The sequence below is a fragment of the Crinia signifera genome, chromosome 5 (genome assembly GCF_055691185.1).
Source record: "Crinia signifera chromosome 5, ASM5569118v1, whole genome shotgun sequence".
Lineage (NCBI taxonomy): Eukaryota > Metazoa > Chordata > Amphibia > Anura > Myobatrachidae > Crinia > Crinia signifera.
In genome coordinates this window covers 215,078,244-215,102,872 of record NC_139221.1, presented here as the reverse complement: position 1 = coordinate 215,102,872, position 24,629 = coordinate 215,078,244, and the positions used below count along the sequence as shown (strand labels likewise).

The window sequence follows — 24,629 nt, the reverse complement described above, 5'->3', positions numbered from 1 at the left end:
ATCAGCCAGTGCGTGATCAATGGGGTCGTGCAAGCTGGCCGTCGTACTTCTTACCAGAAGCCAGGAAGTTTCTGTCATCTGATGGTGATCCTGGCTTCATAACTCTCGAGCAATGGTGGCAACATGCTTCCATTTTGAGAAATGGGTGCTGTCACCCCCTGCATCCTCAAACAACATCAGACGGTCCTAAGCACTGAGTAAATATGGTGTCTTGGTCTTTTCAACATATTTAAGTGACATCAGTTTAGTAAGTACAAACATATTGACAAATCAGATAGACTACTCATACTATGATGGTCTGACTAACCACACTACTGATGCTGTTCAGCATATACTGCAGAAATAACTGAAAGTAGAAGGCTTCCATTCTGCATTGAAAGGAGCACCTTTCTCTGGGCCAGCATTACAAATACATCCCGAAATGGATGACAACCAATTTTTCATCTCCTATTTTCATTTTACATTTTGTAGACAGTAATAAATAGCAGCTTGCCCCCTCTGCAAGACCTGTATTGGAAGGTTTTTCCAAAAGACCTTCTGGCAAACCTGAAAATACTGCACATGAATCAACATAGGGCAGACTGTGGAATATATGCAATAACAAATGCTGTGAAGCTCTACTGAACCGGCAACGTCCCCAGTTATAGATAAAAATGTATATCAATGTGCCAACATCTCATACACTGCCTGGAGACTGGGAAATTTTCGCCATTTGGGCAAAACTGGGAAAAGAAAATGCTGTGACAAACTCAATCTGGTCGTTACTGGCTCCAGCCTAGAAAATGGAAAACTTGCAGTTCCACAAACTAAGAAAAGAAAATGTGCTGAAGAATCTGAAAGTGACAGAAGAAAACTCGACGCAGATTATTTTACCAGTAGCTCCACATAGGATTCCAGGTGATGCCGTACTATCTGTACTAACTGGTTTGACTGGACAACAACAAGAAATGAGGAGGCAGCCACCTCCGACAGGTCTAGCCTGGTAATTGCTTAAGCTTCTCCAGTTCCAGGTGGTCCAGTTTGTCTCCAGGTACCGACTGGTAAACATCTTTCAGTTCGAACACAATTAGCCCAGATGCAACTCAGTACTCTATAATGCTTATTTCTGAAACACTTTTCATCTTATTATCATGCAGAAATTTATATTTTCGTATGAAGAACTCACATTTCGTTACTAGTGGTATTTATTTAACACAGAAGGTCTTGAATATATATCTATGTCAATCTCAGGTACCTCTGAAAACCATCATCCCCAGAGTGTGCTATTATTCAAAGCTTTGGTTTTGAAACTTGCTGGATAGCAATCGGAATGTGAAAAGTGATTTCTTCAGATCCTCTCCCTGTGTGTGTGATGTGCAGGAGCTCTGGCGGGGCAGTGTCTGGCAGTGTAATGTTTTGTAGCTGTGATCAGCATAAGTTACAGAAAGCACTGGAAGATCTGTTTATCAGAGAGGCTGTGCCAACATGCATTTATTGCTAAGATTCCCCGAAACTACACAACACATTGGGGTCAATCCTATTGTTTGCGAGGGGTGCAAAGCAACGCCACTGTGGGTTATCTGAATTCATGTAATGACGGTGGCATTTTTAGCGGATATTTTGCGCATCTCTCACAGAGATTTTCGCACTCAAAGGGATAAGTGATATGAATAATACCGTTTAATATTATTTTCCAAAAACCCTTTCGTTTTGTGTGCATATGGATAAAGCAAATTATTTTTTTTGCTTTCTACTATGCAATTTAGTTATTAGTATATGATGGTTTGAACAGCGATTGCAGACAACAAGCTGAGCTGTTCGCTAGTAATGAAAGTCTCTACTGTCACCAGTCAGACAGACAGACCCTGAGTGACACAAGAAAATAACATTTTCATAGAGTAGTAACTGAAAAAGATGATTGATAAAGATTGTCGGAGCAGCGGTTTCCTCCTACCATTGTTCCAGCACATTCACAGCCTGAATGAGAAACAAGTCAACTGTACGTATATTGTCTGATTCCTCTACACTGCCCACATTGTTATTTCTTTGTGTCTTACAACGTTTTCATTTATAAGAGGAGTGCCAGCTTGGCTATGCGTGAGACTCAGCGCCTTGCTCTTTTCAGCACAGGCAAAGCCTATTTATGAAGGGATCTGTCAAGGGCTAGAAACCACTAAAGAGTTTTGTATGATATGTTATCAATCATATATTCCATTATATTATATTATGTTTATATTTAAACTACTTACATGTATTAGGTTATGACTATTTTTAGAAATGTAGAAAATGAATATTATTAGATAAAGCATTGTTTTTTTTTTATTAATACAAATGTTATTATAGCAATCCACAAGCCACAAGTTAACAAGTCAACAAATACATATCAGTTAGTAATGTGAGCTATTCTACCCAGGAGGCATAGGGAGAACCTGTTAAGGTGCCAACTCACCCGGCAGCTCCATGCGGTCCTTTTGCAAATGATGTATGCGATACCAGTCAATGCTGCAAGATACATTAGATCCTTTGGCAGCCATTACGATCCCCGGCTCCGTTAAACGGGACCGGGCATCGGATCCGAATCGGTGGTAGAAAACATGCATTTGATACTTTTCATCTGACCTCTCGGGGGAATTAGATGAAAACGGGCCAAATCGTAGTGGAGGGGCAACTTTGTAGAACCCTCACCTCCCACAGAACCCTCACCTCCCAGCATATACCTCCACATTCTGCAGCTAACAAGAAAATCACTGTACCCTTCCTCCTAGTCATTGCATGTTTATACTCTTTACATTTATAGATGTATGCATACATTATATATATACGTTTGTAAATGTATACTCTCTGCATACTTACAGAGCTTTAACTAGGGGTGTGTGTGCAGTGCCATAGCCAAGGGCACAGGGACCTGGCGGCAGCACCATCACTGCCATACAGTGCTGGCATTTGGCCTTGGCATATTAAAGCCAGTTGTATTTTGTCAGAGATGCTTGTAGCATCCAGAAGGCATTATGGGCATGCACCCTAAAACCTGCCCTACTTCTTGCTGCCAGCATCTCCGCCCCCCTTGGCATGCTTTCATTACATCATAACTAAGCCACCACCCTGTGCTGAAAGCTGAAGAAGATGAAGGCAGACCCTATGTAATTTGTTTTGCCACATTTAGGAGGAAAGCATAGCGCTGTATACATAACGGGGGATCGAATCATGAGAATCTGGTAAACATACCCCAGGTACGTTTATGGTTAGTATTTATACATATTATTTTTGACTGTTTAAGAAAATAGGGCATCAGCTTTTATAGCTAATATTTATATATTTTTTATGACTTATTTAATTAAAATGTTGAATTAGTTTTACTATTTTTAGCTAATTATAAGGACATGACTGTAGATAGTGAGCTACTCATACTGTATGCCACTATTCAGTTCCTCCTCATGAGCAAATCCTGACTTATCACAGGAAGTAAATTGGACTCCTGACAGCCCAGGACATACTGTAAGTACGTTTCATATATCTGGATGTGTCCTTATAGCATAAGTTGCTCAATTCATTAAAGGACAGTCAGACAATGTATGAGAATAATAAAACAAGCTGTAATTGCTGACCAATAATTCAGCCCTTACCATCTGCAGATAGGTTTACCTGACTGTCAATCACTTTGCCAAGAAATCCTCACTGTGATCGCTATCACGAGACCACCATTGCACTTGCGTTGCTGCGACATATGAGCAGTGGCAAAAAATCATTCCAAGGCATCGACATTGCAGCCATCTATGAATCAGAACCAGGGTGCCAGTACCATGGACCCTGAAGATGTACAGCAGGATGAGATCACTGAAGCATGTTCCAAGCCAAGATTATAGCGGAGGGTAGTGCCTACTGCAGTGTATCCTACAAAACCAGAGACCGATTCAGACCTGCACACCGTGTCTGTGAATTTCGCAGCCCTTGCGATAATCGAACGGTACGCAGTGTGCATGTGTGAGCCTTCCTCCCTAAGGCAGACGGCTAGCCTTCGCTCGCTGCTTGCATAGAGACCGACACCCTGCGTGCGTTTGGGGGATTGCCATCAGCAGTTACTAGGCATTCCCTAGAAAATGCAAGTGTCCCCCTCACTTTGGAAGGGAGAGACGCAGACGCCATCGGCAGCCTCCTTCTTTCTACGGCCTTCGCAGCGCCGAGTGAATCATTTTCCCCCTGTGTGCATGGCTGCATATTAGGGTTGCCACCTCATCCCTTTAAAACTGGAGACATATTAATTACACAGGTTCTGTGGCTAAAAAAATACAGTTGGAATGAAGTCTGGTGGCTGTTTAAAAAAAAAAAACAGTTGAAATTGAGTCTTGAAGTGAGCCAGCCACAGAACCTGTGTAATTAATATGTCTCCAGTTTTAAAGGGATGAGGTGGAAACCCTACTGGGTGTTTTCAAAGTTAAATGTGCCATCCTTTGAACTTTTCATACCCCCACTATCCACGTCGGCGTGGAGTTGACTTTAGATAGTGTGGCGAGCCCGTAGCGTGGTGAGCGACTATGTGAAGTAATTCGCGTCCAGTCGCGGGGCTTGCGATAAAGAATCAACTCCACGCCAGTGTGGATAGTAGGGGTATGAAAAGGTCGGAGGATGTGTACCGCCGCCCCTTGCTGGCTCGCTGTGCTCGCCACACTTCGGGTTGGCGTTGATATTGGGGGTGGCGTGGGGGTGCATTTAACACCTAACCCATTAGGGTGCTTATACAATTAAAAATCGTATAGGGGCTTATACATGGCATGCGATGCAATGCGATGCGATGTCATACAACTTAATATCGTGGGCGCCGTGCTAGGAAACAATTACCGAAAAATGTTCCATTATTAAAATAATGACTTATAAATATAGTCTTCGCCATTCCCAAAACAGAGGTACACTAACTACCGTATATACTCGAGTATAAGTCGACCCTAATATAAGCCGAGGCACCTCATTTTACAACAAAAAACTGGGAAAACTTATTGACTCAAGTGGGACCCTCACTCGAGTATAAGCCTAGGGGGGCTTTTTCAGCATAAAAAATGTTCTGAAAAAGTAGGCTTATACTCGACTATATATGGTACATAGTCGCTCATGCGCAGACCCCCGGAGCGAACACCCTCGGTGAGGGCATTCATAAAATCAGTGACAGGCAGGGGGTGGTCACTGGGGTCCACCTAGTGCAGGCATGTCCAAACTATGGCCCTCCAGCTGTTGTGAAACTACAAGTCCCATCATGCCTTGCCACAGTTTTGCTATTAGGAATGCTAAAACTATGGCAAGGCATGCTGGGATGTGTAGTTTCACAACAGCTGGAGGGCCACTGTTTGGACATGCCTGGCCTAGTGGTCCCTGTACATGCGCCCTCTGTGTGGACACGTGCGAGCAGATGTGTAAGCGTATACATCCACTCACATCGTAGCCCTGGGATTCAGGTGGAGGGGGGCATGCATTTGGCGGAGCGGCGTTTACCTGCTCCCTAGGCACGAAGATACGTATCCTAGGGAGCAGGTCTGAATTACCCCATAATACTGACACCGGAAGTGCATTTTCAGATGATATCATTTTAATCAATAGAACTAAAAATATCCAAATATATATCAAAATATGCAAATATAGAAATATATATATACAAAAATACATATACATATAGATGACTTTACAGATGGTAAAAATGTGTCACTGATAATTAGCTTTACTTAAATTATTCACCATATATTTTAAAACAAGTAGGTTTGATTACTCAGAAACATTACATAGATACATTATATATAGAGATGCCAATCCCGGGGCATTTTTTTTTTCAATCCTGGGATTGAGAATTGAAAAAGTCTCAATCCTGGGATTGAGATTTGAAAAAGTCTCAATCCTGAGATTGGCCTCTCTAATAATAAAAAAAACTTGGTTCCCCCCCCCCCCCCCCAACAACAGCTGCCCGGCACATTTACTTACATGGGTCAGGAGTGGGGCAGGTGGCAGCGGTGAGGGGGTGCCCGGCGACGCTGTGCAGAGCCACACGCCGGGATCAGGAACAGCCTGCAGCATCTGCGCAGTCTATTCTCTGGATTAGCAACTCCAATCTTTATTGGGGGGGTCCCCACTCCCCCAGGACCCCTGGCCAGGCTAACTGGCCGGTAGGGATGAATGCTTTGGCTGGGGGGACTTGTATAAAAAGTCTCCCCCCCGGCTGTGGCATTACCCTGCCGGCTGGCTGGGCCTGGGGCTGGTTCTTAAAATATGAAAATATGGGGGACCCCTAGTCATTTTGTCCCCCATATTTTGGGAATCAGCCCCGGCCCTGTGGCCGGCCACTGTGTGTGGACACTTTCAGTCCTATATGGGATCATAAGCACAGGTGTATAGAACTCTGTGCAGCTTGGCTGTGTACTCAGGGGGAAATTTACTAAGAATACGAATACGGTATTTTGTATTCGTATTCTTAATATGAATAAATATGACTGCATACGGCTGTTTTAGCCGTAAGCAAATTCATATTCTGGAGGGTAGTTAACAAAGCAGTCAAATACGACTGCTTTGTAACCCTCCGATGTCAAATTAATTTGTATTAGCTGGCCGTATATACGGCCGCTAATACGAATTTGTATAGGCAGCCTGCATGGATCAGTCAGATCCATGCAGGCTGCAGTGTGTAAAAAAAAATAATAAAAAAAAAATAATAGAAAAATAAATAAATAAAAACAGCGCGAGGTCCTCCCCACGGTCGTATAACCAGCACCAGGCTGAAAGAGCCGAGGCTGGTTCTAAAAAATCTGAAAACCGGACAAATAGAGGTTCCCTGTATTTTTTAAAACCAGCCCCAGGGCCAGGGCTGGTTCCCATATTACGGGGGACAAAGTGACTATGGGTCCCCCGTATTTTAAGAACCAGCCACAGGCCCAACCAGCCAGCAGGGTAATGCCACAGCCAGGGGGAGACTTTTTAAACAAGTCCCCCCGGCCAAAGCATTCATCCCTCTGACTGGTCAGCCTGACTGGTCAGCCTGGCCCCACTCCAGGACTTACCTAGCCAGACTAAAGTCTGGTGGTGACCCTGGAGCGGTGGCCAACAGGCTGATAAAGTGTAAAAAAATAGAATTAACCATTGTCTAAAACTGTGGAATTATGAGTCCCAGCAAGCCTCCCCCGCATGCCAGACCAGACCTGGGGACCTACCTACGGGCTCAAGATAGGTAAGTATCAGTATGTGTGGGCTTTGGATGTAATAAAGCTTTATTTTTAATGTGTGTCAGTGTGTGTTTTTTATACTATTTCTATTACTGTGGAACTACAAGTGCCAGCGGGCCCTTTAATGCCCCACATGCTGGGACTTGTGGTTCTCCAAGTCCCAGCATGCGGGGGAGGCTTGCTGGGACTCATAGTTCCACAGTTTTAGACAATGGTTAATTCTATTTTTTTACAGTTTATCAGCCCGGTGGCCACCAGCCAGGGCCACCGGAGACAGCACCAGGCTTCAGCCTGGCCAGGTAAGTCCTGGAGGGGGGACCCCTTTATTGGGGGGTCCCCACTCCCCCAGAACCCCTGGCCTGGCTGACCGGTCAGAGGGATGAATGCTTTGCCCGGGGGGGGGGGGGGGGGGGGGGGAGTATAAAAAGTCTTTCCCCGGCTGTGGCATTACCCTGCTGGCTGGTTGGGCCTGGTTCTTAAAATACGGGGGACCCCTAGTCATTTTGTCCCACATATTTTGGGAACCAGCCCCGGCCCAGGGTCCTGGTTTTAAAAAATACAGGGAACCCCTATTTGGCCAGTTTTCTGATTTTTTTAGAACCTGCCCCGGCTCTTTCAGCCTGGTGCTGGTTATGGCCATGGGGAGGAACCAATACATTTTTATTTATTTATTTATTTTTCTAGTATTTTTACACACTGCAGCCTGCATGGATCTGACTGATCTGTGCAGGCTGAAGCCAAATACGCTAGGAAATTGAGGTCTGTTTTCCTGGCGGATTTGGCCGGCAATTATCGGCAGTTTGCTGATAATTAGCGGCCGTATTTTAATATGGCCTCTTAGTAAATTAGGAATCACCATTCTTTTGAATGGTAATACCTATTCGTAGTTTTCCAATGGCATATACATTCGTATTTGTAAATACAAAAGTGCCATAAATATGAATACGAATATGCCTAAAAAATTTGTATTTTACTATGAAAATAAGATTTTTTTAGCCGTATTTGCCCCTATAAATTATATTACACAACTGGAAGCGCCTACATTTTTTATATTGCTCTCTTCCCATGGGACCCATTTGCGAGTACTGTATTCATTTAAGACATCTCTCTATGTGGAAAATAAATGGTTCAAGTGAATATAAGCTTTGATAATCTTTGTTTGTAGCATACAAAAATAATAGGCCAATTTTGATATCGAACATTTATTTGACAATGCCACAATGAAAAGTAGAACTCCTCTATTGAATGAGAAGGAGTTGTTCCTTGGTTACGGGCACTAACTATACACCGTAGTACTGAGAGACTTGTTGGATACCTCAGCATGAGTCAATGTGTCGGCGACTTACGGACGAGATGTTGACATTCCTGTAACACAGGAACAATAAAAAACTATGCATAACCTACAAACAATCCCAAAAAAATAAAAACAAAATAAGACAAAACACAAAATGAGACGCGATCAAGGTAAACAGAAACTTTTAGTTTCACCTATAATCTGAGCACATCAGTCACTGGCTAAGAGATTGTTCACATGACTGTTTCTTATCATTTATGAGATATTTCTTCATCATTTTTTGTAGTCTAAAGAGATAAAGTACCAACCAAACCGCTAATATATCAAGCACAGACTGTAACATGGCAGTAAAACAAACCAAAAAAACTGATTCAATAATAAAAACAAAATTTAATTCCCTGGGTAATTCCCTGGTCTTGGCCCCAAATTGTGGGTCGCGACCATGTTGCTGACCATTAAGCTAATGACCTCTCTGATCTCTAAGGGGGTTTATTTACTAAGATGGGAGTTCTATTGAAGATGGGATGTTGCTATGGACAACCAATCAGATTCTATCTATTATCTTCTTGAAGGTGCAAAATAAATAAGCAGGTTCTGATTGGTTGCTATGAGTAACATCCCATCTTCAATAGAACTGCCATTTTAGTAAATAAAGCTTCAGGTCAGTGATCCAATAAGTCTGAATAATCATCTGTTACCTCAGACCATGCATTATCTGGCTTAGAGATCTGAGAAGCCATCAGGCAGCTTTGCCCACACTGCAGTGCCCTGTCTCTCCTCACCCGCCAAGCAGCCTCTGCTGCCACCAGCTGGTTGCACCCTGGCTCCCTTATATATAAGCAGTTATCCACAGGGAGCGCAGGGCAGAAAGCAAAGGTACACCCATGTCCTGGGGCTTCTGAGTTGTAGGAAACTTGCAGAAGAAACAGGTAGCCAGCAGCAGACTGCAGTCACTCTCAGAGGAGCAAGCTCTCTGACTCACAAGTCTGTGAATAACTTCTTGTAAGTAAGTGCAGCATGTAGGGGGTGGTGGGGGGTGTCACCCATGGGCACCATGGGGGGGTCCAGGAAGCAGCGCCTGGGGAGCATGAGGAGATTCCATAGCACAGACTTACTGGGATGTGTCTGTGGATTGGGAGAACAGGGGAGAGCACAGTGTAGGATGTGTTCAGGGACAGGGCAAAGCTCAATAATTAACCACTGCTTCTCCCTCGTCATCTTTTTCCACCCACTGCCTCCCTTTTCTGTCCCTGCCATCCTCTGCCATCCCCATCAGCCTTGCCATTCTCCATTACCCACAGCCTCCCTGTCACCCTCTGTTCATATCCTTGTCACCCTCTGCTATCCCCTATATACCTCTGCCTTTCCCATTACCCATTGCCATCATTCTCACCCACTGCCTCTCCTCAGCATCTCCATGCAGCCACTTAGCCACTTAGCCGGTGCTAGGGTGTCCGGCGCCCTCCTGCAAACCATACATTTTGTGCCCTTTCACATTGCCATTGCAACCAGCTGCAGCCCGATTGTGGGAGTGTATGCAACATGCGATCCTATGGAGGATCTTGGGTGCATGTACATGTATGCATACACCATCTCAGTGCTGTGTCCACACTAAAGGTGCCCATACACGCTGCGAGCCCATACACGTTATGGGCTAGATCACATCGCATCGCACGGCATGCATGCAATGTGTGTGCGATGCGATTCGAAAGCAGTACAACAAGTATGTGCAGCACTCGTGACTGAGGGGGAAAGGAGGGGAGAGAAGGAGGAGATGGAAGAAGAGGGGAGGAGATAGAGGGGGCAGAGTGTTGAGGACTGGCAGCGGCACTGGCACAGCACACTGAGAAGAGGGAAGGGGAGGCGGTGCTGCTGCCTGTTCGTCATTTGATTGACAGCTGACAGGCGCAGGGAGCAATGGGTAGGGGGCGGATCCGGACATGACATGTCATCCAGGCATTCACAGAGAGCACTACATGCCTCAGCGCAAGTGTCCGTGAGGAAGAGGGGGCAGGTCGCAGGAGGAGGACAGTGTGTTCGCAGTGCAGGGAGCTACTCAGCCTCTCCATACTGCCACCCGCTGTCAGACAGGCGCTGTGGGCGGCGTGCAGGAGGCAGTGACAGTGAGGGCTGAGGCAGCTTTAGCAGAGCAGGGAGGGAGAAAGCGCCTTTTCAGCATGGTGCCTCCCTGCTTTGCAGGAGCTGCTGAGTGGGTAGCGCCGGCCCTGCAGCCACTGCCTCAGTCTCTATCCCACTGCCACTCTCTGTACCTCCCTTTAACAAACTGCCACCCTGTCAACCTCTGCCAGCCTCATACTCCACTGTTTCCCCATGTCGCCCTCTTCCTGACATCCTCTGCCTCCCCTTGTCATCCACTGCCTCCCTACCAGATCCACTGCCTCCCTGCCAGCCCCAAAGCCTTCACAGTAGGTATAAGCTTTAACATTACCATTAATATATAAAAAAACACATGCAGGGCAGGAACTCTGTAAGGCGCTCTTCCCTGCAATTGTGTAACAAAGATATACCCCTTTCACATCGCACAAATATCCAGGGTGGACCTCGTTATTTTTTGCCCAGTCCATCTGGATGAGTAAAAGGGTAATTTTCAATAACTCGGGTCCAGCAACCTGGCAATCCAACCCGGGGTAAAAGCAGTGTTTTGCGTGGGTCTGAACCGGTTCGCTGAGGGGTCTGAACGGGAATCCCGGCGTCAGGTGCTTCACTCCCGCCTGACGTCAGCGCCCGGCAATATGCCGGGTGCTGATACGGCATGATTTATCGCAAATGCCAGTCGCTCCTGGGGCGGAATCGGGTCCAAATCCTGGGGGCGACCCGGCATTTACTATGTGATAGAGGTTTAAGTGATCACTTTAGCACTTTACTTGTTGTGCCTCTGCAATGCTGCTGCACATGTGCAATCTGCTGACCACACTTGTGTGGTAACGATTCTGAGGTGACTTGTTGGGGTCCTGTTTTCATTTGTATTGTCTGATTAGGTCCAAGAACAAAATAGTTTGAGAACCCCTACCCTATTAGGTTGTATGCAGGTGGGGTTATGAGGCCAGATACACAAGAGAGAACAGTTACATTTTCCAATACATAAAACAGCTCAACATGCATTGTTTTTAGCGGCAAAAATCTAGAGGAATCATCTTTTCCTGCAGCAGACAGCTGTGACTTGATATAATAAGGTCACAAGACTCATGGTTTCAGCTGTAGAATTCTAGCATTGCTGATAGTAAGAATTGTCATCACATATATCTGCACCAGCCCTCCAGCCTCCACAACATACTGTATATGATTCTTGATAGGTGTCTACGTTCGTATTCATATTTGACTGAGTTGCAATTACAGTATGTGATCAGGGCCGTTACTTTTTGGTCTGAAAAAGGCAGCTGTTCTTCACTCACAAAGTATGCTAACAGATTGGTGATGACAAAGCCAAAGACATCTGAATTATAAAAGAAGGGATATCTAGACCTTTATAAAAAGTTATATGGATTTAAATCCACACGGAACAAGCCTTGCTTTATATATATATCTGAGAGAAATATTTTAAAATGATTTATATCCAAATGTAGATGAGCCCCAAAGCAGTTAGTAATAGCTACTATACTTGGTAAAGTGCTGGGAAATGGTGCTGACGATTCAATGTAACTGTATCAGAGGCGTAACTACGTATTTTGCGCCCCCCCCCGCCGTAAATGTTTGGGCGCCCCCACTCCCCCTCCCCTCGCCGCCCCCCGCTGCTGTCTCTGCCGGTACCTGCCTGCCGTGCCCGGTGCCATCACGGTCCCGTCTCTCCCAGCGCTGGCTAGTGGCTCCTGCTGCTATAATGAAAAGTCTCTTAGAAAATGGCTGCCCCATACTGCAGACAGAAAACTGTCTGCAGTATGGGGGCAGCCATTTTCTAAGTGTCCGTTTTCATTATAACAGCAGGAGCCACTAGCCAGCGCTGGGAGAGACGGGAGTCGGGACCGTGACGGCACCGGGCACGGCAGGCAGGTACCGGCAGAAACAGCAGCGGGTAACTATAGCCCCGCAGACCCCCGGTGCCCAAACTTTCTCTGCGCCTCCCCGCCACCGCGGGGGCTGCGGAGCTATAGTTACGCCACTGAACTGTATATATCTCTCATTCCTTTTTTCCCCAAAAATGTAACAGTGTAATATGGGCTATGTGAAATGTGGGAGATTGGTAGACTAATGAGGGAGAGAGAATGATTGCTGTTATTTCAGGGAGTCTCCTGCAGAATGCAGAAGGGTAGGCAGCTATGATACATAAGCCCGCTCGAAGCAAAAGCTTCGAAAGCTAGTCTGCTACTTTCTGTGTTTGTGCATGTGTGAGAAAGAGATGTAGTTTCATTCTCTGCCAGCAGATGGCAGTGTTTCTGAGACTCACGGACACTAGACATATATATATAGATCAGATATATATATATATATATATACTACCACAATAGTGTCAGGCGCCCTATGCTTAGAATGATAATTTCTGTCTTTCCTTAGTTAGCTTTTTCTCAAAAAACCATACATATATTAGCATATAAAAAACACTGTTTATTAAAACAAGACTTTCTTAAAACCAGATTTCTCTTGACACTGGAGTATGCTTTGTTTTTACAGATGAAACCCAACGCGTTTCGTCTTCAAGCAAGACTTCATCAGGGGTAAAAATATTTATACAGTGGTCTCTGTTTGGACTGGGATGGAGATTGTTATATAGGTGTTTCCTTTGGACTTTTAAAATATCCCAGGGCTTATACATGAGCCTTATGGCGGTGTATTTCACTCCTGTAGACAAATATGAAAAATGGACTGAACTGGTGTTGTCCTTCTTTTCGTCCAATCGGACCATGTGGTGGTATACGTAGCCCTGTTAGAATATCTATCTCTGATATACTTCTCAACAGGGACTGTTTGTAGGGTATTTTTTCGTAGTCCAGTCTTTTTATACGAAATAGGTCTTAATTCAACAAACTCCAAGTGCATAACATTTTTTTAATATATATAAAAATATATGTCCTTATATTTGCACTTTGGACTCTGAGGAGAACACAAGCACCACCCGATCAGGAACTACTATTACATCCTATTCAGATCCATAGGCAGGTCTTATATTCATCTTGTCCTTTTAAGGACATATATTTTTATATATATAAAAAAAAATGTATGCACTTGGAGTCTGTTGAATTAAGACCAATTTCGTATAAAAAGACTGGACTACGAAAAAATACCCTACAAACAGTCCCTGTTGAGAAGGGAGAGGATGATAGATGCTGGGCAGGGAGAGGGTGGTACATATGTGTGGAGAGAGAGTGGTGCAGATATGGGGAGAGGGGGCAGAGGGTTGGGAGGAGACAGATGCTGGGAAGGTGGGGACAGGTGCTGGACAGAGAGGGATTGGGGGACAGATAATGGGCAGGAAGAGGGGGACAGATCCTGGGCAGAGAGGGATAGGGGACAGATAATGGGCAGTGAGAGGGGGACATATGCTGGGCAGGGAGAGGAGGAGCAAAGAACTGCAAGTGCCACACGGATTCACCAGGCTAATCAACCTGGCACCTATTTGAATTCCCCGGGAAGTGTTCAGCATCCTGGTGTTCAACATACCAATGCTGGCATCCCAGAACCACAATCTTAACATTAATTAGGATGCCGACTACCGGGATGCCGAACGTAAGTATACTGGGGCGGGTTAGAGTCCGGCTGAGGAAGGGGGTGTTATGTTTAGGCACTAGGGGGGCACTAAGGGTTGGGGTGGGTGGGGAAGGTTAGGGTTAGGCTTCAGGTGGGGGAAAATTTGAGTTAGGCTGCAGGGAGGGTGGGTTAGGTTTAGGTGGTGAGGTACAGGGGTTAGGGTTAGGCAGTATTTGGGAGGGTTAGGACTAGACACATAGAAGGGGGCACTTATGTGGCACCCCAGGGGGAACCCCTTTTATTCCTGTACCCCCAGGTTGTTAACATTGCAGCCAATGCTGCCAGAACAGGTCCTTTCCCCTGTCAGCAGGGCTGTGAGGGGTTAACAGAGTCAGATAGTGTCCCAGCTCCCCTGCAGACAGGAAACTGGAAGGTCAGAGGTGATCCCAGCAGCAGTGTGAGAGGGAGTGTGGAGAGAGGAGAAAGCCCTGTGAACTCCCTGTGAACGAGAGCTGCAGCAACCCCAGTGTCAGAGAGAAAAGGAGAGTGCTGCATAAAGACAGAGGGAACAAGTGCACTGAGGCATGTGAAAGAAGTCCCAAGTGTGAGGAGAAGGAAGAGAGAGAGGGAGCAGACTGCAGCACCCAGCAGAGGGTCCAGACAGCATGCAGCAGTATAGCCAGAGATTCATGTGGCAGAAGCCAGCAATATAGCAGGTACTAGTTTGCCTCATACTGACAGCCACCTACACCCTCATATTACCTAGCAGGGACATTCCCCAGGATATCCCCCACTATTGCCTATAGTAAGGAAACAATACACTATAAGGGCCATAAGGCCTCCTTACTGAAAGTGGGCATTTGACTCTTCCCTGCACAACTTTGACCTCTGCATATGGTCAGCCCTGTTACTGAGTGGGACACTAGCACATTCACAACTGTCCTGTGGTCATTTTGCTGAGAGCTGAGGTATATTTACTGTCATGGTTTATGTGAACTGATATTCTGCTGTATGCTAATAATAGTTGATGGTGGCGCTCAAACCTAAATCTGCCGGCTGCTGTGTCGAGTGGGTCCCAACTCAGAGAATAATATATAATGCTTGGTGACCAGCGCTCAGGCACTAACATACATATGGTGTGATATGCGTGTGCTGTGAACGTGCTGTGACAGACAAGTCTTTGAGCCAGTGTTTAAAAAAGCAATGTTATTTATTGAAGTGGGGTAAACAAGAATGACTACTATTGTGCTCTATGTAGCAGCAACTGTTGATAGCCGGGGCAGGGCTAAAGGACACAGCGTGCTGGTGACACAGTCACCTGTATGAGAATGCACAGTCGGGTAGGGGAGGGGGGGTAATGACTGGGCACCGCCCACACCCAGTACCACCGCACTGTTCTTCCCCGACCCCTACTTGCCCCCACCCATCATTACCCCCCCTCCCCTACCCGACTGTACATTCTCATACAGGTGACTGTGTCACCAGCACGCTGTGTCCTTTAGCCCTGCCCCGGCTATCAACAGTTGCTGCTACACAGAGCACAATAGTACAGTCATTCTTGTTTACCCCACTTCAATAAATAACATTGCTTTTTTAAACACTGGCTCACAGACTTGTCTGTCACAGCACGTTCACAGCACACGCATATCACACCATATGTATGTTAGTGCCTGAGCGCTGGTCACCAAGCATTATATGATATTCTGCTGTGCTTATTTTCCATGTTGTTTTATTTGATATAAGTAGCAGAAGGCGCAGACAGCAGTGGAATCCCCCATTGAGGTCAGAACGACTACCCTCTGACCAAGTCATCGCATGCCCACAGACCGCGAGAAGACACGTGAGAGGAGGTCCACCGGCAGTGCTTCAGAACACAGCAAGAACATCCGGTGTGAGACAGTCGAGGGATAGACCACAAACCAGACCAAGAAGAATTGCTGGTCGTGTCCTATGGTTTGATGTACCACGCGGGTATGGCTTTATTAAACGTGCAGATACCCGGCGTAGCTTGTATGTCCATTATACCGCCATCCAGCATGCTGACCCCAAAAACTGCTTCCGGAGCCTGAGCGACGCTGAGGCTGTCGAATTTGAACTGGTGAATGGGAGGAGAGGCATCAAGGCTGCCAAAGTGACTGGGCCGAATGGAACACCGGTGCTGCACTACAGACACGCCCCAGAGCAACATTGGCGCCACCTGCCTCATAGTGAGCCTCCACAGCACCATCAGCAAGGCTACCAGCAAAACAGGAATGGAGAGCAAGCGAGGGAAGCCAACGGCGAGAGTAGCAGTTTTAACGCCAACCCTCCTCGACCTGGACAGATGCCCCACCCACCGGAACCTGACATCATGAGGCAATGCGAACCGCCGAGAGAAAGTGAACAACCAGTCGTGCGGAGTGAGGCAGTCCATCAGAACTGGCAAGAAGCGACCAGGCCTCAACGTTCTCCAGAGCCAACGCGGGAGTATGTACCAAGAATGGATGATGCTGATTATCGGGCGGCGAACTAGGGCCAAGAAATGCCAGAATTGTAGAACAGCAGAGAAGCCCTGAGATTTTGGTCCACATGGCTGCGACAGAGACCGTGGAGCTGTCAAAAGCAGAACCAGCTATGCCACCACATGAACCTAAGGCAGAGGAAGAAATGCCATTGGGAGATGAGAAGGCCGAGACCTGTCCCACTGGATTGAAGCCTATAACAAATGGTGAATACACAACATTATGAGGAGAGGAATTCGCCATCAGGATTCAGCAGACGATACTGAGGTCTAAGAAGCAAGGCCAAGAGGCAAGACGCAATTAGAACCGGTCATACGCCGTGAGAGTGGGCGCCATCCATTTACAGCAGTGAAGCACCTGGACCGCAGAGGGATGGGAGTCCTGTGGCGGAGGGATGGTTGACCCAGGGAACCCACATTGGATAATCAGGTGACAGAGAGGTAGCGATGTATATTTGTTGAATGTGTGTATGTTCACCGTTTTCTGTTGTCATTCAAATATTTTGTTATGGACATTGAAAGACTGTACTCAGGATTGAATGCCCCTGGTTGGTTGCCTGGGGACAGACAAATTTCTAGCATGGAGGTATGTGGCACCCCAGGGGGTACCCCTTTTATTCCTGTACCCCCAGGTTGTTAACATTGCAGCCAATGCTGCCAGAACAGGTCCTTTCCCCTGTCAGCAGGGCTGTGAGGGGTTAACAGAGTCAGATAATGTCCCAGCTCCCCTGCAGACAGGAAACTGGAAGGTCAGAGGTGATCCCAGCAGCAGTGTGAGAGGGAGTGTGGAGAGAGGAGAAAGCCCTGTGAACTCCCTGTGAACGAGAGCTGCAGCAACCCCAGTGTCAGAGAGAAAAGGAGAGTGCTGCATAAAGACAGAGGGAACAAGTGCACTGAGGCATGTGAAAGAAGTCCCAAGTGTGAGGAGAAGGAAGAGTGAGAGGGAGCAGACTGCAGCACCCAGAAGAGGGTCCAAACAGCATGCAGCAGTATAGCCAGAGATTCATGTGGCAGAAGCCAGCAATATAGCAGGTACTACTTTGCCTCATATTACTTAGCAGGGACATTCCCCAGGAAACCCCCCACTATTGCCTATAGTAAGGAAACAAGACACTATAAGGGCCATAAGGCCTCCTTACTGAAAGTGGGCATTTGACTCTTCCCTGCACAACTTTGACCTCTGCATATGGTCAGCCCTGTTACTGAGTGGGACACTAGCACATTCACAACTGTCCTGTGGACATTTTGCTGAGAGCTGAGGTATATTTACTGTCATGGTTTATGTGAACTGATATCCTGCTGTGCTTATTTTCCATGTTGTTTTATTTGATATAAGTAGTGGCCATCGCAATCCATATTATTCTGAGATTCCTGAGCGATAACCCGTACGATCAGCGGGACACGGCACCAATGTGGGCGGAAGTGAGGTAGCGGTCGGCTTCAGTGTACTGGCAAAGTGCTGGACCGGAAGTAGAGCAACGCGTTTCGTCTCAAAGCACAGGAGACTTTTTCAAGCTGAGAAAAAAAAGCTCAGCTTGAAAAAGTATCCTGTGCTTTGAGACGAAATGCGTTGCTCTACTACCGGTCCAGCACTTTGCCAGTACACTGAAGCCGACCACTACCTCACTTCCACCCACATTGGTGCCGTGTCCCGCTGATCGTACGGGTACGGATGCACGCTTCCTCCTCCACCTGTTGGATCTTGCTGGTCAGCGCCTCACCAACAGCGGCGCCTAACTCATTTGGAGCTTCTGAATCCACCATCTAACAGCGGCACCGGGCATGTCCTATACAGCGGACGTGCGTGACATTCACCGGTATACTGCCCTAAACCACCAACCGAGTAGTGTTTCCACTACTACAAGTGAGAGGGTGAATACCCTTAACCATCTCCACTGGGTGAGACAGTTTCACTTCTCCAGTATGATTGACTAACACTCATTTCATCCACTGAATATTATGCGTGTTAAACGCCTAAACTAACATCACCTGCTATTTCCAGCTTGGGCTATATAGCTACTGACATCATTGCTGCTATTTTCCCACAATAATTACCTTTATCACCGGCTTCCCCTAATCAAGTGCATAACCTACTATAAAGACTTTATAACTGAGATGCCAGTTTTCTATTTTTTGGTCAGGCTTCAGTAAGGCTTACTTTAAAAGCGTTCAGTGTTCATATAGCTATATTGCTTTTTGTACAACAATTTATTGTCTTACATTTTAGTCTTGTGTTTTATATAAAGTGTTTTTCATTTTGACACATGTCCTGTGTTCATTGTCTTCAGAGTGAGCATATTCCTATCATAACAGTAACGTTATATATATTTTTTGATGCCCACTTTTCAGCGCAGGGCACCATCCCCAAATTTTCTGTATCTTCTTTAGAGCTTGGTAGGCTCTTAGCACTTGCAGCAGTTAAAAGGGTCCTCCCCTTTCCACACTGATAAAATTAACCAGAATTTTGCAGTTACTATTTTATATCAATTTCTTGATAAGCGCTAGGCTTTGTCTGGAGTGTGGGCAACCACATATCCAGATACCCATCCCTTCATATCAGACACGAGGCCTAATTTAGAGGTGGATGTGGTGGTGATGTCAGATGCAAGCGGACAGTATTTTCAGTCTGTGCATGCATTTGAGTTGCACTGGGTGGTAACAGGGGGCTGGTTAACCAGTTGCAGACGTGTTGCAGGTGTGACGTGGTCATGAACTGTGTAGGAATATAATCAATACCATCATATACCAGGTTCAACCAGACTCATGCGCAATGTGTTTCCTGCTGCCCCATGTCCCCTCCAACCTCCTATGTCTCTCCAGCCATCTGCCCAATGTCTCTCCAGCATCATGACACGTCACTTGTCACTGTCTGTTCAGCAGCAGGCACTTGTGGAAGCTGGTACGGTCACCAGACAGTACCATTTTGCTTGCAATGTTTGCCCTATTTTTCATAGGGGGCCTGCAGCTGCAGCTCCACCTCCCCTGTTCCTAATCTGGTTCATCTCTGCAACCTGATGTAAGTGGATGCTTATTCTTGAGCCATTTCAGGTGACTTCACAGACATTGGAGACAAGGTGGGTCTCGACCTGCAGCCCTTGGCTTCCCAGGCATGGGCATTAGCACTGTGCCACAGTGTCTGCCCTCAGCTGGTTAGGCAAACCAATGTGGTGGCTGGCCACACCCCCTCTAGAGACTGACCACACATCTAAACATGGGAAAGTGCAAGACCACAGTAGCCATGCTGCTGTGAGCCTGTACGGCCAGCCCAGAGTAACAGACTGCCATGGGTGGACACAGATTCTGCGCCTGGTTCAATCTCCATTGGTGCTTCTTAATAAGCACAGTGGTGGATCGGTGCCACAGCCGGTGGGCATCTCAGTAGGAAGACCACCTGCAAGGGAATTAGCATAAACATGTAGTTATGGCTACAACTGTGCCCACCTCTGAACCTGGCCCCATGTGTTTTATGCGTCGCCATAGCATAAGTGAGTACGGCCATATATTTCCTTACCGAAATGAAAGTACAATATAGAGGAAGCTTTCCCATGTCATCAGTATAACATACTACTGATTACTCATGGGTACACAATACAAAAGCTTGGTATTTGTGGTTCTGTACTATAGAAAAGCAGAAGACATTTCCCCAAATAAAGTCTTATGTTTAGAAGACTAGGCAATAATTTTTGAATCACTTCATTAAAAAAAGTAAGTAAATATTCCTCCTCTGCCTGTAAGAATATGTCTTGTTAAAACACTTACAAATTAGTACAAAAAAAAAGAAAGAAAGAAAAGAGAAGATAGATCAGTGTGTGAAATACCGTGACTCACTGACTTCCTGAGTAGTAGTTAGTTCTATTCCAGGGTAGCGGTAGTTCTATTCCAGGGGTAAGAAGTCTCTGTGGTAACAACAATCCAGGAATGGTCACACAACTGGTCACCTGCTTGGGACATCTTCAATAAGAATGCCAAATTAACATCCACTAATTGGTGCACCATTAGCTCATCCTGAGCCAGATGGTAATAAAGGGACCCAGATGTTACCCAATGAGGAACCATTTACAGTCATAAGTGAATGTATTTATATGACATAATCTTTGCCAATTGTGTTACTCTCACAAGCTACCACTTGCTCTCACAGTATCACTCTACAACATGGGTCTTCAAACTGTGGCCCTCCAGATGTTGTGAAACCACAAATCCCAGCATGCCTTGCCACAGTTTTAACACTCCCTTATAGCAAAACTGTGGCAGGGCATGCTGGGATTTGTAGTTTCACAACATCTGGAGGGCCGCAGTTTGAAGACCCATGCTCTACAACAATGCAAATGACTTACCATTACTATCTGAGTAAGCACAGCATGGAAGCTTTCAATAACACAAATTGCTATTTACTAGGTATACAGGTTACAATCTATTAGCAGGACATCTTTTTTATTTCAAAGCAACCAATGTAGAGATCCTTATACATACAGAAAGGTTATTGCATACTCTGTGTGAAACTTAACACCTATGTGCATTGAAATGATTACTCACAGTAGCCGTGTTCTTATTGTTTGTGTGCTTTGTGTGAGATACATGGTACATGCTGTTTCTCCCTTACAGAACTTCCTACACTGACCTTGCAAGGCCCTTTATAACTTGTATGGATTACTCTTATTGTTTGCCCATATCTGATATGGAAATCAGAACCACTATATATAACAGTACAACAAGGCAGCTACGAGACAAACATACAATGTATTGCCCAAAGAACTGTTTTTTCCCTAAATTCATATAAAGGTGTATTATGGAGTCTGTGTACGCAAACCAATGCAGTATTAATAATAACATGGATTGTAGCAGTTGGTGTCACAATCAGTAATAAGTGCAGATCCCTACAGATGAAGGCATCATGCACTGATCTCTGGCTCACTGGAGGCAAGCTTTGGTCCATTGCAGATTTCTGTATCATTCCCTCTGCATGATGCGAAAGCTGCCTCTGTCATATATTATCATGGACAAATAAATACAACCCCACAGCACACAAAAGCTGTAATCAAACCTTGTGTTCATTTGTACTTGCAACCAATGTCATTGGAAAATACTGTTTACTGTATTGTCAAGATGTCACATAATATTACAGAATCCAAAGGACAAGGCGAGGATACATAGCGCAAAGAGAGTGTGTAAGAGGGGAGCTGGCCAGTGCTGTGTCCCTGGCATATCTACACCCATTCACCCTCAGTACAGCCACTGGCAGCACCTGCAATGGCACATTCAGAGCATACAAGGCAGCCAACAACATAACCCCTAGCTGCAGCATCCCTATGGTGACAATGCTATTATACCTCCCTGCTATCACTCAGCCAGGCTTTGCAGCCCCGGGACTGTGTAGTGTCACATGCTATAAGGCAGCTGTCAGTAAAAGGCTGCATTGAGGTTTTCTTTGTTTAGAGCCACATCTGAGCCTCCCATATGGAAGACTTCCCTATGTATAGCGAGGCCATCCTGCCTATAGATCACCACCAGCAGCAGCAGCAGCAGCACAGCCTGGGATAATGCACACAGCAGCCCATCATCCCCTGGGAGGGCAAGGCAGCCTCTCAGCCGGTTCTATAGTGCCATGTCACTGACAGGCTGTCCTTCCTCTGTGTTATGGGATAGCAGCACAGCAGCAGGCATGCCTGACAGGGTACACAGCAGACACCAGTGTGAGATCCTGTACCGTGCCGCTATAGGGTATACAATACGCTGCAGCAGCACTGTGGTGTCACACAAAGCATGTGTGCCTATACAGGAGACAGTCACTGCGCTATATATATATGCGGGGACTGACGCACTCTATGCTCCTGTGGCAGCCTGACTGAGAGGTGAGACAGAGACGGGCCTAACAAAGAGGGTACTTTACCTGTATAATAAGTGTCCGGGCAGAATAAATCATAATCCACTGTACCAGGCTTTATATCCAGCAGGTGTCAGGCATGACTCGGGTAGCGAAACACTGCAGCACACACAAACACACACGGGAGCCTGTAGGGTAGTATGTGTGAGCAGCAATCCGCTCATATACGCAGTATATCCCAGCAGCAGACGCTATACCGACGTCCCCCGCCCGCACCGCTGCCGCCGCCCGCACTTGTCTCCGCTCTCTAGGTACCAGGGAGGATGCAGCCAACCACACGCTGCTGCTGCTGCTGCTGCTCATCACTGGTCCTCCCTCCGCCCTCCCACCACTCCTCCTCCCCTCACATCCAATGCACTGTACTGTATATATACACCTACCGTAGGTAATGCTCACCACACAGCCTGTAATACTACTGAGCCCCACCCATTGTCATTATTAGTATATACAGAGCAGGAAGATGCAGCTATCTAGCCTAGTAATAACGCACACAGTTTCTGTATGTATAGAGCTAATCACAATCTCAACAGCCAATATCTAGTCACCATCCTTTTGCCGACAGCCTATATTAGGGGTTCCGGATGGCTCACAAAGTCTAGGTACAAAGTCAATAGGTCAACACCAAAAGGTGTACTAGGTGGTCATTGTCAAAAGGTCAACATGCATTAGATCAACATTGACAAAAGATCAACACAAGTAAAAGGCATAAAAAGGTTGACGTATGCTTTTCACAATGTTTTACGTTTTATGGAGTTTTATTTTGATTTATTATCCGCATGGATCCGATCAGGAATGGTAAATTTGCACTAATTTGAGGTCTATGTTCTGAGGTGTTGACAAAAAATGAATAAGGAAAAACTCCTGTCGACCTTTTGTCACTGTCAACCAAGACTGTGGACTTAGTTATTGTCTGAGAGCTATACCACACCCATGTCAGCAGGTACCCTGACCTTAAATCCTAAAATTTTGTTTGTGGACATTTTGATTGTGTCATTATGTGGAAAGCGGCTAAAAAGGTCTACAGTGTCTAGGACAGCCAATAGGCCAACACCAAAATGTCCACACAGACAAAATATCGACAGGCACTAGGTCAACAATGCCAAATAGGGCAACATGCTCAAAAGGTCGACATGGTCAAAAGTTCACCTTGAAAAGGTGAACACATAAAAAGGTCAAAATGATTTTTTTTTCATACTTTTTTTTACATTTGGCATCCTTTATCCTCCACGTGGACTAAAATTGGGTCCGGAGTATGGTGAGCAAGGCGAGCCATGTGCATGCAGTGCACTAATTGGGAGGCAAGTCGAAAGTTGTCGACATTGACACCTTTCGACTTGCCTCCCAATTAGTTCATGTCAACCTTTGGTCTGTGTTGTCTGTCTAACTAGAGTCTAGTTGTGGGGAACCTCAGGCCCGGGGGCCATAGCCGCTCTGAGTGGCCCACCAACACGCATGGTAGCTTTGCCGGGAGTCAAGTACAGGGGAATTCTCGCGAGAGGTCAGCCGTTCTCACGAGATTCCTCTTAATCAACAGCAGACGGAGACTGTCAGTCCTATTCAGTGGCAGCCGACAGAGCGTGGGGCGGCTGCAGCAGGACAATTTGTAACATAAATTTTTACATATGGCCTCCGAAGGATTTTTTTCCCCATACAAATGGCCCTTGAGGGAACCGGAGATACCACCAAGCAAACCTGGAACGTTTTCCCCATAGGATAACATGGGACCCGCTAATTCCGACCTCCACCCGGTTCCAATGGCTGCCAGTTCCCCCTACAGCATCACAGAAACTCGAGGTTGATCTCAGTCTAACCCAAATCGCTGGGCCTACAATCTGATGCCTGGTCCATATGGGTTCATTGGTTCTAGAGATATTGCAGGTAAAGCTATTTTTTTTTAAAATTTCTGAAATGTAATTTCATGGCTGTTTATGTTGTTTGAGGACAGATTTCTCTGGAACCAAATGACCCAGTTTGACGGGACCAAAATCCTTCAAAGCCTACATGTAAATGGGTCAGTTGGTTCCGAAGATATAGCTGGTTGTTTAAAGGGGGGCGGGGGTGGTTTTCTCTCCCCCTCACAACCGAAAGTGTAAAAGGGGCCAGTCCAAGAATGTCCCTGCATGATCCTGGGACCATATTTCC

General features: G+C 46.1%; 1 protein-coding gene across 3 annotated transcripts in view; it reads right to left on the bottom strand.

Annotated features, from left to right (window-relative positions):
* The window catches only part of HECW1 (HECT, C2 and WW domain containing E3 ubiquitin protein ligase 1), a 404,927-nt gene extending 382,180 nt beyond the window's left edge, over positions 1 to 22,747 (bottom strand). For all 3 annotated transcript variants that reach the window (XM_083188525.1, XM_083188524.1, XM_083188526.1), the window contains exon 1: positions 22,494 to 22,747. Coding sequence is in view for 2 of the 3 variants with exons in the window: in XM_083188524.1 (XP_083044650.1) it covers positions 22,494 to 22,526 (33 nt within the window). In the remaining variant the exon portion in view is untranslated. The remainder of the gene's footprint in view (positions 1 to 22,493) is intronic.
* Between the last annotated feature and the right edge of the window lie 1,882 nt (positions 22,748 to 24,629).